Consider the following 15,633-nt stretch of genomic DNA (forward strand, 5'->3'; position numbering starts at 1 on the left):
GTAGGGGTAAAATGTGTAAATAATGTCTATAATACGATCCTTGTTCGTTCATAAACAGTCCTCAATACGTCATTCTCGTCTGCACTCCGTCCACAGTCAGTTCATTTCAGGTTCAGATCGGGTAAATTTGCTACAGTTTTCAGTCAGTCCAAGCCAGTTCGTAGTCAGTTTAAACCCATTATTAACCAGTTCTACCTCGTTCCAAATATTTCCAAACCCATTCTTACTAGTTCGCAACGTGTTCTAACTAGCTTGTAACCCGACCACCCCGTTTAAAGACAATTCAACTTGTCCTCATCTCGTTCTTAGTGCATTCAAACGCGCTCCTAGAGCGTGGGCAATCCCGTCCTGGCTCGAGGGCTATACAAAAACCCAGCGCGTTCTTGCCATTCCTAATTCCCGCTCAACTTCAACGCTTAAAGCTGGGCAGATCAAGACATTCAAGTGAAGCCTCTATCACACCAAACTCGTTCTCACTACGTTCTGAAAAATGTTGCCAAACGGTCTGAATCTGTGTGCGAACGGAAAAAAACGTAGAAGCAACTGTTTAAGATCTGTTTGAGAACTCATGGACGGGCTCAGAATGGCTTGGACGGGAAGGGTGCTCTAGAATTTTGAGCCAGTTCGAAAATGTACCCGTCCTGCTATAAGACTGAGTGACAACAAACTTAAAACGAGATGGACGTACTACGAACGGAATTGCCTTACTTCAATCCTACTAGGAACGTGTTTATCTTGTTCTATCCGTTTTTTATGCATTTGATTTTTCCCTCAATTCTGCCTCACGAAGCTGTATGTCCTCCATACTTGAAGAAACACCGGTTTACCAGACATCATAATCTAACACAGTGTATTTTAATCTTCTACTTCTCTCGTTACTCTTCGAAATGCAATGATTAAGAATCTAAACGGCTTTCGTTGCAGATAGTCCGCTGCATTATGCGTGTTACAAGCGTACTATACACTACATTGATTAGTCCTTTTTTCCTTCAAATTTTTGTCGTTCGCAATAAGTTCTGAAGTCCTGTGCAGTGAACTGAATAGCAATGCAAATGTTCAACGTAATTCAAATGCCTGTCATTCCTCTTCCATTGATTGGATTCTCTCTCTTTTTTCTTTTTCGCATCAACAATTCAGCCGCCATCAAGATTTCAATAAATATAGAACGAGCACATTTTGTGACTCACTTCCCTTTTACTCTTAAATAAAGGGTGAAAACGTTGTTCTGTACGTCTTCCGAAGGAGACATACATTCACGTGAAACTACGTAGAAACATTTAAATTGTCTTGCCCAATATGTTTATATGTTTTATGACACTATTCGTAACTTAATAAAGAAGCATCAATTTGCCCCCCAAAAGCGGCCATTTTGACGGGAAAAAAATCGTGTCAATAATATTTTAAAGAAACCTTGAACCACCATGTGTTTATGATAATAATATTAATAATAATCATTTCTTGTATAGCGCAAAATGCATTAACAAATAACGTCTTTATGCGCTTCCAAAAAGTCTTGGAAATTATTACCCTATAGCTTTAGCCGTTATCAGCGCACAGTGCATGTCAAGGAATAATCCTACCAGATACCCCTTTACCTCACCTGGGTTGAGTGTGGCAATATGTTGATTAATGTCTTGGCAAAGGACATTAGTGCCGTGGGGGGGGGGATGTTAAATATCAAATGGAAGAAATTAAATTGTCTACATTTTGTTACCAATTTCAACGGAATTGGCTTTATTAAACATCACAATTTTGATTACAAATCATGAATTTGGGTAATTCCCCCCCCCCCAAAAAAATGGATTTTTATCAAATAAACGTTATTTTCCATATATCAAAATAAGAATAATGCATTTTTGTGTAAATTTCTAGGTATTTGATCATGTACGAGGACAATATCTTGTGCGAAGGAGAAGCTTATATCTATTTTCAGTAAAAAAAGGTTATAGTATCCTAAAGTTATTAATTTGATTTTCACAAAACTACATTTTTGCCCGTATGTGCAGGAACTATGCATTTACGTGTATTTCTGTATTGCGGATGCCTTTAGTATTTTTAACGCGAGTTTGAAAGACAACTTTTAAGTAAAATCTCAAAACCCTATGGGTTTGGTGTCATAAGATGGATAATTAAATTACCCTCAAGTTGATATCAATGAAATTGAATTATGTATTGTGTAAAAGAAAAATATTGAGCCGAAAACTTATTTTCCACCTAATTTTGGCCAGTATATAGTGTTTGGGCATGTTGTAATGCAGACAGTTCAAAGGAATTTTGAGTACTGAGTGGAATTGGTAAGTACTTCTGTACTCTGTAGTGTTTCAGTTTGTATGATGATTAAGGAATTTTTCTTCCTTTTAGTTTTACACCATTTCAAAGACTTTTGAAAATTAATTTTAAGTCATTTTAAGTATCCTTTGTAGGAATCAGGGCAACCCTTGCCGTTGAATATACATTTATAAATTTGGAGCACCCCATCATGATTTTCACAAGTTCCAATAACTGTGACTATGTCTCCCCCATTTCGGGGGAAGGGTTTTTAAAAAATGTTTCGGAAATGTTGTATTTAGTGGCAGTGGTCCAGCTACAGCAAATCTCATAAAACGGATTTGTTGTTTACACATGGGTTATGGAATAGCATGACCCGTAAACCACTTCCATTTCAGTACGACGTTTTGGAGACACGCTTAAATAGTTTACATTGGAATGAAAATATTCTTTGCTTGACTGAATATGTGTTTCTTTTATACTAATTTGACATCTGAACCCTGGCTTCTTGCAGCCATGAAACAGCATATTTCAATTCGGTTACTTTAATTTCATATATGATACAATTGAGGTTATTACGACATTGCCTCGATTAAAAGTCTAAATGCATATACAATAAAATAAACAAGTTTGAAAATTCATGGACCATTTTAACCATATTAAAAACTACTGCATTAGTCATCTTCTTCAAATTTGATGGTCAATATAGTTACGTACGTTCATTTGGGAAAACTTTGTGCTAAAAATTGCTAAGTCTTGTAGTTAATGAGGATTTTGCAGATACTTTTCAATTTTGAATTGTTCAAAATGACACACGTCTTTTCCCTTTGTAAAATACCAATGGGAGCAGCTTACAGCCTTGTTGACTTGATCATTTCCCGCTTACATGACGTATGTTGCATCTCGGTAAATGGTTATCGTACTTTATCATCTGTAATTCCATCATGAAAGGAAAATATGTACATTGTTTAGAAGGAGTGCAAAACTCCTTTCAAATCTATTTTAGATATAGTGTTTTGTGCTTGACTGTTTGGATGTGATTAACCCATACTGTGCCATTAAAGCACCGTCGTTCAGTCAGACCTGCAAGTAATGTAAATCCCATACATTAATTATTCTGCCTGGTATTCTAAGAATTAATTTTTGTCTCGATTCCCCTTTTGATTATGTGGTGCCTTATTTTGGCATCGCTTCAAACACTGAAGGGGGTACCATTCATCATGTGCACACTCCATGAATCATATCTTATTTGTTAACTCTTATCGTGCCAAGAACACTTTTCTGTGCATGCGCTGGCGTGCCACGCACACATGATCGGGTTTCTGTTGACTTGCCATGCACACATAAACTCTCATCCGCTCGCGTGCCACGGACACATTTTCGTGCATAAGTACACAAGCTAATTGTTTATGCCTATTGTGCGATGCGCATTGTGTGCACGCATGAATGCTTACTGTATTTTGTGGAGGGGGTTTATTGTTGTTTTGATTTTGCGTGCTTCACATATACCGTTACATTGGATTTTCCTGAGAAAATTGCGATATTTTATCATCAAAATTTGTCAGTTTTGATCATGGCCCCTCAGATTGTGTGCGGGAAATGAGACAACGGATTGGTTTGACAACTCACTGATAGTGCTTATTTACTTTACCAAAATTACAGATTCATGAAATGATATTGGTATCAACAGAAAGAGGATTAGATATCCTACAACTTTAACGTACAATTATTTTTTATACAATATACAGATGAGATGTTATAGTGGATCAAACATAGTAACAATTTAAACTACACGCACTTGAACCAACCCTAAATTAACTTGGCACACAGGAGATTAGTAGCGGGCACAATAGGGATTAGCACTGTGGCACTGGGTGAATTGCATGGGGGCAGCTTAAGAGTTAATCAGTTTGGGACAAGGTAAAATTCACGAACTTAAAGAAGCTTTGCGGCTTTTCCCTTTGTCAAATACCAATGGAAGCAGCTCACGGCCTTCTGAACTTGATTATTTCCCGCTTACATGAGGTTTGTTGCATCTCGGAAAAGGGTTATCGTATTTTATTATCTATAATTCAATCTTAAAAGGAAAATATGTACATTGTTTAAAAGGAGTGCAAAACTCCTTTCAAATCTGCACACTCCATGAATCATATCTTCTTTGTTATTCAGTTTGGGATAAAGTATAATTTACGAAGTAAAAGAGACTTCATGGCTTATCTCTTTACAACTAGCCCAACAAAGTATTAAACTCTATCATTTCGAGAAAAAAAAATGCCGTTATAATAAAGTGGAATGTAATGTAGAGAGGGATCAATCAAACACCGGATGGTTTTACTTTTAACCAAAAGCATAGAGCACATCATAAATAAGAACATTTGGCCGAAAAAAAGCTGAACTTGGAATAGAGATTTTACGATGTCTGGCTATGGTATGATAAGAATAAAATTTCTGGCTTGTTATCTTACATGACCCCGTTCAAGAAAGAGAAAAAAAATGGAACAGTTTATAGTCAATATGATTATGACAGGACATTAACGTTTGACAGTAACCATGATAAAAGTTATTGTATTGTAGGTCTATTTTCTCGATCAATTTTCGTCCATACCATATGTGTGTGTGTGTGTGAGTGCGCGTGAAGGGGGTCTATGGTACATAAGCTTTCTGTTGAAATATAATTCATATTTTAAATTATCACTTTCCGACAGGGTCTTCAGACTTTTTAAAATATAATTATTTATAAATAATATAATATTTGAAGAACCTCAAAACAGTTTGAAAAGGGATGAACTGCTTATGTTGAAGGGGTGTGGCGTTGAAGCCGACAATTGACAAAGGCCAGCTATCCCTCTCTGTCGATTGTGGGGTGGCGTTTCTCGAATTAGTTTTGTATATAAGCCTTTTGATTGAATGAATGATAACTATGAAAACTAAAATGACAAAACGGGATTTTTCGCATCTCGTGCATCTTAGTTCACCCTCTAAGAGTTCCAGGGGATGAACAAAGCAAAGGGCAGACATTTAATTATAAATTGGGACATTTGTATTCTATCAAAATGTACCCAGGTAGCGAAGGGACCCTTGATTGCAAAATGTGTACCATTATGCTTAAAAAAAGAAAAATTTAGAGACTGCAAAAATCCCGTCCCGAACTCCAGTGCCTTATACTGTGATGGTAGTGATAACGGCGGCTGCCTGACATGCATTTGGGGACTGACACAAAATGGGGGTTTAAAGGCATAGGAACTTTTGGAAACGCCCCCTCTCCAAAAAATAAATAGAAGCTCTTAATACCTATCGTGTGAAAGAATATGTATTGATCTGAATATACAATTAAATTATTTTGCTGCTGCAGATAAATGTTGAGATCGTTTTTTTAATCCCCGATCGGGCCTTTACATGAGATGTAAATGAAGCAACGAGTACTTTTGAATTTTGTCCTGTTCAAAATGACACACATCTTTCCCCTTTGTCAAATACCACTGGTAGCAGCTTACAGTCTTCTGGACTTGGTTATTTCCCGCTTTGACGTATGTTGCATCTCGGTGAAAGGTTACCACACTTCATTATCTATGATATCGTTCCATCATGAAAGGTAAATATGTGCATTGTTCATAAAAAGTGCAAAACACCTTTCAAGTCTATTTCAGATCAAAAGAGTTTTTGCATGATTGGATGTGGTTTCATGCATAATTTTGTGATGATAACCCATACAGTGACATTACAGCACTGTTGTTCAGACCCTGCAAGTAAATCCCATACATTCATTATTATGCCTGGTATTCTAAGAGTTAATTTCTTTTAGGGATTCTCCTTTTGATTAGGTAGGCGCCTGTTTTTGGCATCGCTTCAATGCTGACGGGCGTACCGTTCAGCATGTGTACACTCTGTGATTTATATTCTCTTTGTTATTCAGTTTGGGATAAAGTATAATTTACGAAGTAAAAGAGACTTCATGGCTTATCTCTTTACAACTAGCCCAAAAAAGTATTAAACTCTTTCATTTCGAGAAAAAAAATGCCGTTATAATAAAGTGGAATGTAATGTAGAGAGGGATCAATCAAACACCGGATGGTTTTACTTTTAACCAAAAGCATAGAGCACATCATAAATAAGAACATTTGGCCGAAAAAAAGCTGAACTTGGAATAGAGATTTTACAATGTCTGGCTATGGTATGATAAGAATAAAACTTCTGGCTTGTTATCTTACATGACCCCGTTCAAGAAAGAGAAAAAAAGTGGAACAGTTTATAGTCAATATGATTATGACAGGACATTAACGTTTGACAGTAACCATGATAAAGGTTATTGTATTGTAGGTCTATTTTCTCGATCAATTTTCGGCCATACCATATGTGTGTGTGTGTGTGTGTGTGTGTGTGTGCGCGTGAAGGGGGGTCTATGGTACATAAGCTTTCTGTTGAAATATAATTCATATTTTAAATTATCACTTTCCGACAGGGTCTTCAGACTTTTTAAAATATAATTATTTATAAATAATATAATATTTGAAGAACCTCAAAACAGTTCGAAAGAGGTATGAACTGCTTATGTTGAAGGGGGTGGCGTTGAAGCCGACAATTGACAACAACCAGATACCCCTCTCTGCCAATTGTGGGGTGGCGTTTCTCGAATTAGTTTTGTATATAAGCCTTTTGATTGAATGAATGATAACAATGAAAACTAAAATGACAGAAACGGGTTTTTTCGTATCTCGTGCATCTTATTTCACTCTCTTAGAGTTCCAGGGGATGAACAAGGCAAAGGGCAGACATTTAATTATAAATTGGGACATTTATGTGCTATCAAAATGAACCTAATTAGCGAAAGGACCCTTGATTGCAATATGTGTACCATTATGTTTAAAAAAGAAAACTTTTAGAGACTGCAAAAATCCCGTCCCGAACTCCAGTGCCTTATACTGTGGTGGTAACAGCGGCTGCCTGACATGCATTTGGGGACTGATACAAAATGGGGGCTTAAAGGCATAGACCAGTTTTGGAAACGCCCCCCTCTCAAAAAAACAAATGGAAGCTCTTATTACCTATCGTGTGAAAGAATATGTATTGATCTGAATATACAATTAAATTATTTTGCTGCTGCAGATAAATGTTGAGATAATTTTTTTAATCCCCGATCGGGCCTTTACATGAGATGTAAATGAAGCAATGAGTACTTTTGAATTTTGTCCTTTTCAAAATGACACACATCTTTTCCCTTTGGCAAATACCACTGGTAGCAGCTAAAGCAGGGCTCCCACTTAGCCGAGTTGTATTAGCGAGTTATGGCGAGTTGTGATGAGTTGCCTCAAAGAGACACTTGCAATAACTCGCGAACTATTCGGTATGGCTTAGCGTAAAGCAGGGCTCCCACTTAGCCGAGTCGTATTAGCGAGTTATGGCGAGTTGTGGCGAGTTGCCTCAAAGAGGCACTCGCAATAACTCGCTAACAATCCGGTATGGCTTAGCGTAACTCTTTACAACATTCCACGACTCTCCTCGAAGTCGCGAGCAGTTCCAAAATGTTGAACATTATCAAACAATTTCCCCGATTTCTTGTAATTCGAGGTGAAGTCGCCTACACTCGTAATATACACGCATTACTTGTAACAAGCGCGCGCTGCACTCTTCATAAGGTGGCGAGTTGCTACAAGTATATTACGAGTGTTAAGCAAGTTCACCTCGAGCTACAACGAATCAGCGAAAATTTTGAACATGTTTAACATTTTCGCTGATTCGTTGTTTAATACTCGAGGTGAATTCGTTGTTACTCGAGGTGAACTCGGTTACACTCGTAATATACTCGCATTACTCGTACTACAAGCTCGCGCTGCACTCTTCATGAGGTGGCTAGTTGCTACGAGTTATGAGTGCAGCGCGAGCTTGTTATGAGTAATGCGAGAAAATTACGAGTGTAGGCGAGTTAACTCGAATTACAACGAATCGGGGAATTGTTTTGAACATGTTCAAAATTTTGGAACTGATCGCGACTTCGAGGGGAGTCGTGGAATGTTGTAAAGAGTTACGCAGTTATCTCACTGAGCGGCGAATGCTTGCGAACGTTGCGAATTTGGATTCGCCAACTTTTCTGACGAATGTTGGCGAAAATCAGCGACATTAAGTGACGTTTAGCGACAATTAGCAACATTTGAGCGAATGTCTCCGAAAGTGTTTGCGAAAGGCAGTTGGCGACTATTAGCGACTGTAAACAAATGTTAGTGACAACTTTTGCGAAGATTAGCAACTATTTGCCAATCCTTTGCCGCTATTTGTGAACGTTTGAGACCTTTTGCTAACTACTGGTACTCAATGGGTCGATTTTATAAAGGAACCATATGGTAACGTGGTCGCTAGCTTTGGCGAAACACAGAGAACTGACGAAAACAAAGAGCAAAACCGTTTAACAACCGTTTGCAAAGGCTTACGACTGTTTTGCAAACGCTAACGACTGTTTTGCAAACGCCTGCAACTGTTTGCGGAAAAATAAATTCGCAAAGAAATTTTGAACATGTTCAAAATTTCTTTGCGACAAGAAAAACTGTTTACAACAAAGAAAACTGTTTGCGATCTTTCTTGCAACCTTTTACAACATTTTACAAACTCTGGCGAAACCCCAAATTCGATACGTTCGCAAGCATTCGCCGCTCAGTGGATTGTTAGCGAGTTATTGCGAGTGCCTCTTTGAGGAAACTCACCACAACTCGCCATAACTCGCTAATACAACTCGGCTAAGTGGGAGCCCTGCTTAACTCTTTACAACATTCGATGACTCTCCTCGAAGTCGCGAGCAGTTCCAAAATTTTGAACATGTTCAACATTTTTCCCCGATTCGTTGTAATTCGAGGTGAACTCGCCTACACTCGTAATATTATCGCATTACTCGTAACAAGCTCGCGCTGCACTCTTCATGAGGTGGCGAGTTGCTACGAGTATATTACGAGTGTTTAAGCAAGTTCACCTCGTGCTAAAACGAATCAGCGAAAATTTTGAACCTGTTCAAAATTTTCACTGATTCGTTGCTACTCGAGGTGAACTCGCTTACACTCGTAATATACTCCCATTACTCGTAACAAGCGCGCGCTGCACTTTTCATAAGGTGGCTAGTTTATGAAGAGTGCAGCGCTTAATGCCTCAGTCACACCTTTGCGTATTGGGCTTGCGTATTGCTGCGTATTGCCCGAAGGCAGACATAGGCAGTCATACCCAATAAAGCGCAATAAAACGTGCTCCCTGCGTACTCAATACGCAGACTAGCGCAAAGGCCTGCGTTTGCCGCTCGCTAGTTTTAAATTTTTCTAAACTATCGCAAGCAAACGCAAGGTCAAATCACGAGCGGATACGAGTGGCAACCAGTGAATGCGAGCAACAGCGAGTGGCTTAGCGCAAGTATACGCAACCATACGCACCTCTTTTTTTTGGAGCGCGTGTCACTTCCTATAGCTGCGTTCCCTGCACGATTTACCTCGCCAGAGCTCGTTGTCGGTCGCATGATTGCGCGTATTGTTGCGCTGTTGCTCGCCTACCACTCGCAGCAGCAAGAACTGTTGCAATTGCCGCTCGCTACGCTGCGAGTCTAGCTCGTACGCCGTTCGCTTTAGCTCTCGATCTCTCACGGCGATTAGTTGCCTAGCACCGACCACCGTCGCTGCGCTGCATAACGTTAATAAATAAACATCATTCGCCTCTGCTTCTTCCAGCTGAACCAAAAGCTTAAGCTTTTTCAAGGCAGAGCTCTGCTGCAGGGCCATTTTTTTTCATTAGATTGATTTTTCTTAAGCCCGCAAAATGACTTTTATATACACCGTCGCAGCCCAAGCGAGCTGGTACGCTGTTGAGCGAGCTGGCACGCAGCAGTACGAACAACAGACGAGCTAAAGCTAGCGAACACGCAGTGAGACGCAACGAGACGTGCTGGTGCGAGCGGCTAGCGAGCAGCACACGAGCAAAGAACCAGTTACATACGCAATGTGGCGAGCAAACTGCGTATTGAATCGTACTGCTATGAGCAACAGCGAGCTATAGCGTGGTCATAGGCAACCGTAGGCAGTCTTAGTACGAGCGGCATACGAGCTACCTACGAGCTAGATAGGCAATAGTGTGACTGCTACCTTCAAATTTGCCGCGTTTTGCTGGGAACGGCTGCGTATTAATATACCCCGCACAGCGCAGCAATACGCAACACCATACGCAAAGGTGTGACTGAGGCATTACATGACGTATGTTGCAACTCGGTAAAGGGTTACCGCACTTTATTAGGGACTTTTAGATTTGCACGTCGACAGCTTTGACTGTAACGTGTGACGTCATTTTAAGGCACTGCGCATGCGTCACGTCGTCTCAGTCGGCGATCGAGAATGCGTCAACCTTGATTTTCCTAAATCTAGTACGGTACTAGTATATGCCGCGTGCGCATAAAATATATAGTTCCTCAGGTAGACAAAGGAACATCCCTTCCCTGCTATTATGTAAAAATGTGTAGAACAGATGTCACGTGCATAATTACCTGTTCTACACATTTTTACATAATAGCAGGGATGTTCTACCACAGCAATAGGCCAGTTTCGTAATGTAACCAAATTTAATGCATACGTCTTTGTGAAGTGCCTCGATACAAATTATATCATTCACCTGATAAGACTAATAGTATTTCAATACTCATAATGCAACTGCATATATTAAGTGTTGCTAGGTAGGTCAAGCCATAACGTTTGTCCAACCTGGCAACAACTAATGTATGCAGTTCGGATTCTGTCTATTGAAATACTATTATTCTTATCAGGTGAATAAAATAATTTGTATTGAGGCACTAGCATTAAATTTGGTTACATTACAAAAGTGGCCTATTGTTGAGGATAGAATGAGGAACTGTATATTTTGTCCTCTTTCTTTGTTCGTCACTTCCTGCATGCATGTATATCGTCGATCTGAAAGATTTCTAATTGTAGTCAACATGGCAGTTGAGTACGTTGACACGCATGATCAGTCGGCGTTCGTCGTGTTCTCGTCCACTCAATCTAAAAGTCCCTATTATCTGTGATATCATTCCATCATGAAAGGTAAATATGTGCATTGTTCAAAAGAAGCGCAAAACACCTTTCAAGTCTATTTCAGATCAAAAGAGTTTTTGCATGATTGGATGTGGTTTCTGCATAATTGTGTGACGACAACCCATACAGTGCCATTACAGCACTATTAGTTCAGACCCTGCAAGTAAATCCCATACATTCATTATTACACCTGGTATTCTAAGAGTTAATTTCTTTTAGAGATTTCCCTTTTGATTAGGAAGGCGCCTGTTTTTGACATCGTTTCAATACTGACGGGGGTATCAGCATGTTTACACTCTATGAACTATATCTCTTTGTTATTCAGTTTGGGACAAATCCGTATGGTATTTTCAGTGGTACTTCCGAATGATATACTATTGGTATACCATTGAACATTTTTTTGTAAGGGCAGCTTCATTAATAATTGTTAATTGTTTACGATCAGATAAATAACTTGATAAAAGTTCTAAAGGTGTGCCCCTAATAATGTAATATTTCAATTTTTGTAATAAAATAGAATTTATAAGCTGCTTTAATTAACAATAACAGATGTTCATGTAAGCAAATGTATAATAATGTACATCACAGAGTCATATGAGTGGGACCACAGGCACAAAACAGCAATTACTCACGGTAAAGAGACACATATCAGATCCAAAATTACTCCAAATTGAAGAAAAAACTAAAGATCCATTATTGTTCCTGAGGGCTAGAATATTATTCCTTGCAGTTTGTCAGCTTTGAAACGTTGATCATGAAGAAAAATTCGCGAAAAATAAAGCGAAATCACAGAGCAAATTGTAGTTCAAAGTATAAGGGACACCTAGTTTTCTCAAAGTCACTACCAGTGAAACACCATTGACCATACAATTATACCATTAAAACACCATTGACCATACAATTCCACCATTGAAACACCATTCATCATACAGACTCTACCATTGAAACACCATTGACCATACAATTCCACCATTGAAACACCATTCACCATACAGACTCGACCATTGAAACACCATTCACCATACAGACTCTACCATTGAAATACCATTCACCATACAGATGCCACCATTGAAACACCATTGACCATACAATTCAACCATTAAAAAAACACCATTCACCATACAGACTCTACCATTGAAATACCATTCACCATACAGATGCCACCATTGAAACACCATTGACCATACAATTTAACCATTGAAACACCATTCACAAATACAGAATACACCATTGGCACACCATTGAACATACAATTCCACCATTGAAACACCATTCACCATACGGACGCCACCATTGAAACACCATTGACCATACAATTCCACCATTGAAAAACCATTGACCATACAGACTCTACCATTGAAACACCATTCACCATACAGACTCTACCATTGAAACACCATTCACCATACAGACGCCACCATTGAAACACCATTGACCATACAATTGCACCATTGAAACACCATTCACCATACAGACTCTACCATTGAAACAACATTCACCATCATGCACCACCATTGAAACACCATTCACCATACCGAATCCACCATTGGCACACCATTGACCATACAATTCCACCGTTGAAACAACATTCACCATACAGACGCCACCATTGACCATACAATTCCACCATTGAAACACCATTCACTATACAGACTCTACCATTGAAACACCATTGACCATACAATTCCACCATTGAAACATCATTGACCATACATTGTAAAGGGAAAGAAGTATGAACTGCTTATGTTGAAGGGGTGTGGCGTTGGCGCCGACAATTGAAAAAAGCATTGATACCCCTCCCTGCCGATTGTGTGGTGGCGTTTCTCGAATTAGTTTTGTATATATAAGCCTTTTGACCTAATGAATGATACAAATGAAAACTAATATGACAAAAATGGGATTTTTCGCATCTCGTGCATCTTATTTCACTCTCTTAGAGTTCTAGGGAATTAGCAAAGCAAAGGGCAGACATTCAATTATCAATTGGGACATTTTCATTCTATTGATATCATTCATCAACATTTTCTTGCTACTTATGTGGGGTTATTTCCGTTGATTAAAGCCGTACTGTATCAGAAGCACTACCCTTAATCCCATCTAGCGCTATCTCATGTCAACTGTAGCAGTATGTCCCGTAATTCGCTGCTTCCCTAGCTGCGCTGTTGGTTCTCGCATCGAGACCGTTGTCTGCGCAGTTAGGCATTGGGTTATGCGCTATTGGAAAGTTGTCCTTGAGATGGTGTTGTGCAATAAACAGGATGCTAGGGCAGAAAGTCCACCCGTTCAGAGGTAGAGGAGGGGGGGGGGGGGAGTGACATATTTTTAATAAGCGGTTGATTAGAGGACTTGCGATTGATTTGATTTGGATCAGTCGCATCTCTTTGTGAGACAGGGCCCTGATTACATAAATGTATCATAGAGCACTTTGAAAACCATTTGAACACTTTATCCGGTGTCATTATGATGCCATGCTAGATTGTTATCGGCAGAATTCTACAAGCTTGGATATAGGCCTACCATGCAAACATTGTCTCAGTCATGCTCTTGTACTTCCACTCTACAAAGAAGTGAAGTTTTTTGGAACTTACCGATTTGAATATAAGATGCTTATGCAGGTGCGTACGCAGGATTTTTTTCAAGGTGGGGGGGGGGGGGGGGGGTTAACATTTTTAAATCGGGTCGAAAATTTCGCAACGACTCAGCCAACCGCTGAATAAAGGGGGGGGGGGGGGGTAAGAGGACACTTTTTTTTGGCCAGCCGCTGAATAAGCGGGGGGGGGGGGGGGGGGGGGGGGGGGGATAAGAGGTCACTTTTTATTTGGTCCCCTAAAATTGCAACGACTCAGCCAGCCGCTGAATAAAGGGAGGGGGGGGGGGGAGGAGACATTATTTTTGTATTGGTCTCGAAATTTGAAAAATTTGACCTTTTGCTCCGTTGGGGGGGGGGGGAGGGGGGGTTTGGTCAACTTTTTTAGGTCAGCCATTGGTATAATTTTTTAAATTTTATAATAGAACTAAAAAAAACAAAGGGGGGGGGGGGAGGTTTCCTCCAAAATACACACATCAAAAATACCAAGTGGGGGGGGGGGGGGGGGCTTATGATTACTAGAGGTAATGTGAGAACTTGGTGTTTCAAAGAACTTATTATGTGTGCGTAACATCTCATTATTCTATTAAAACCATAATGTGATAGTAGGTTTGATATTTCTTAAATTTAAGTACATGTATCGAAATTGAGATTTAAATTATAAAATTATTATCAATCAATCATCAATTATAAAACATGCACGGTTTTCTATCTTTTACTACCTTTCACTCATAAATTTCTCTCACGTATTTGCTATCAATATAGGTAGGGATAAAGAGAGGGAATTGCATTAGCCCTTCCATTTTTTCTGGTAGCTACGCCAATGCTGATTGATTATTGAACTGTAGTTGCATATGTATTGGACTGTATGTTTTTTTGTAATGTGTGGATTTTTTGTATTCGTTGTAACCAGTGGAATAGATGCGGGGGTATGGGGGATGTTCCACTTCCCTCTTGATAAGCAACATCTTTTAAAGATCAGAGGAAGAAGAAAAAACCATAAAGAAAGAAGATAATAAGACAACCTTTCACACGTACTGAACATTATTCCTAAGTATTAAGATCGATGCCCCCTGTCTTTCTTGATGCCAGTTCCCCCTTGATCGCAGGAAATATGCCATGCTTCTGGTTGGGATGTACATATTGAATTGAATTTTCTTTTTATTCAAATACCCAAAACATGAAAAACAAACTAACAATCTAAAATTAACACACTAACCTATTGGGGTTGCAAACAAGATATAAATATATATATTTGTATCTAGGGTTCTCCTCATTCCTAATGTTTCTTTTATATTTTCATTGATAGTTTGTTAACATCACAATCCACTGATTTTTAAGTTCATGAAAGGAAATTTAACTTGATGTCAGAGAAAAGCCCCAATGAAAATGTTAGAACATGTGAGAATTCTTTTTTTTCATCCCAGGGATTAAAAAGAGATGCCCCTCATCTTCAATTTTTGACATGATCCAAACGAAAGCTTGCTGCTAATTGATGTATATTTAAAAGTTTAGATGCAGAATTCAATATTGTTTTTGAATAACGTAGTGCATTTTGGCAAGGTATATGTTACTAATTACACAGAAAACAATATTTGGATCTGTACACAAAAATAGGCATCAAATAATGCTTTTATCTTTATGGTGGGCATATGAGTGCGTTGATAACGCCATCTTCGGCGACTTGATACGATTACTGACGTGATGCCAGTTGTGTGATTATAATAAAGCAAG

The 15,633-nt window shown here is 39.1% G+C and overlaps 1 protein-coding gene across 1 annotated transcript in view; it reads left to right on the plus strand.

Annotated features, from left to right (window-relative positions):
• The first annotated feature begins 13,570 nt into the window (after positions 1–13,570).
• Positions 13,571–15,633, plus strand: part of LOC100892029 (cadherin-23) — a 72,951-nt gene continuing 70,888 nt past the window's right edge. The window contains exon 1 of the mRNA XM_030979174.1: positions 13,571–13,601. Coding sequence (XP_030835034.1) covers positions 13,571–13,601 — 31 coding nt within the window. The remainder of the gene's footprint in view (positions 13,602–15,633) is intronic.

The sequence above is a fragment of the Strongylocentrotus purpuratus genome, unplaced genomic scaffold, assembly GCF_000002235.5.
Source record: "Strongylocentrotus purpuratus isolate Spur 01 unplaced genomic scaffold, Spur_5.0 spur5_scaffold_10, whole genome shotgun sequence".
Taxonomy (NCBI): Eukaryota; Metazoa; Echinodermata; class Echinoidea; order Camarodonta; family Strongylocentrotidae; genus Strongylocentrotus; species Strongylocentrotus purpuratus.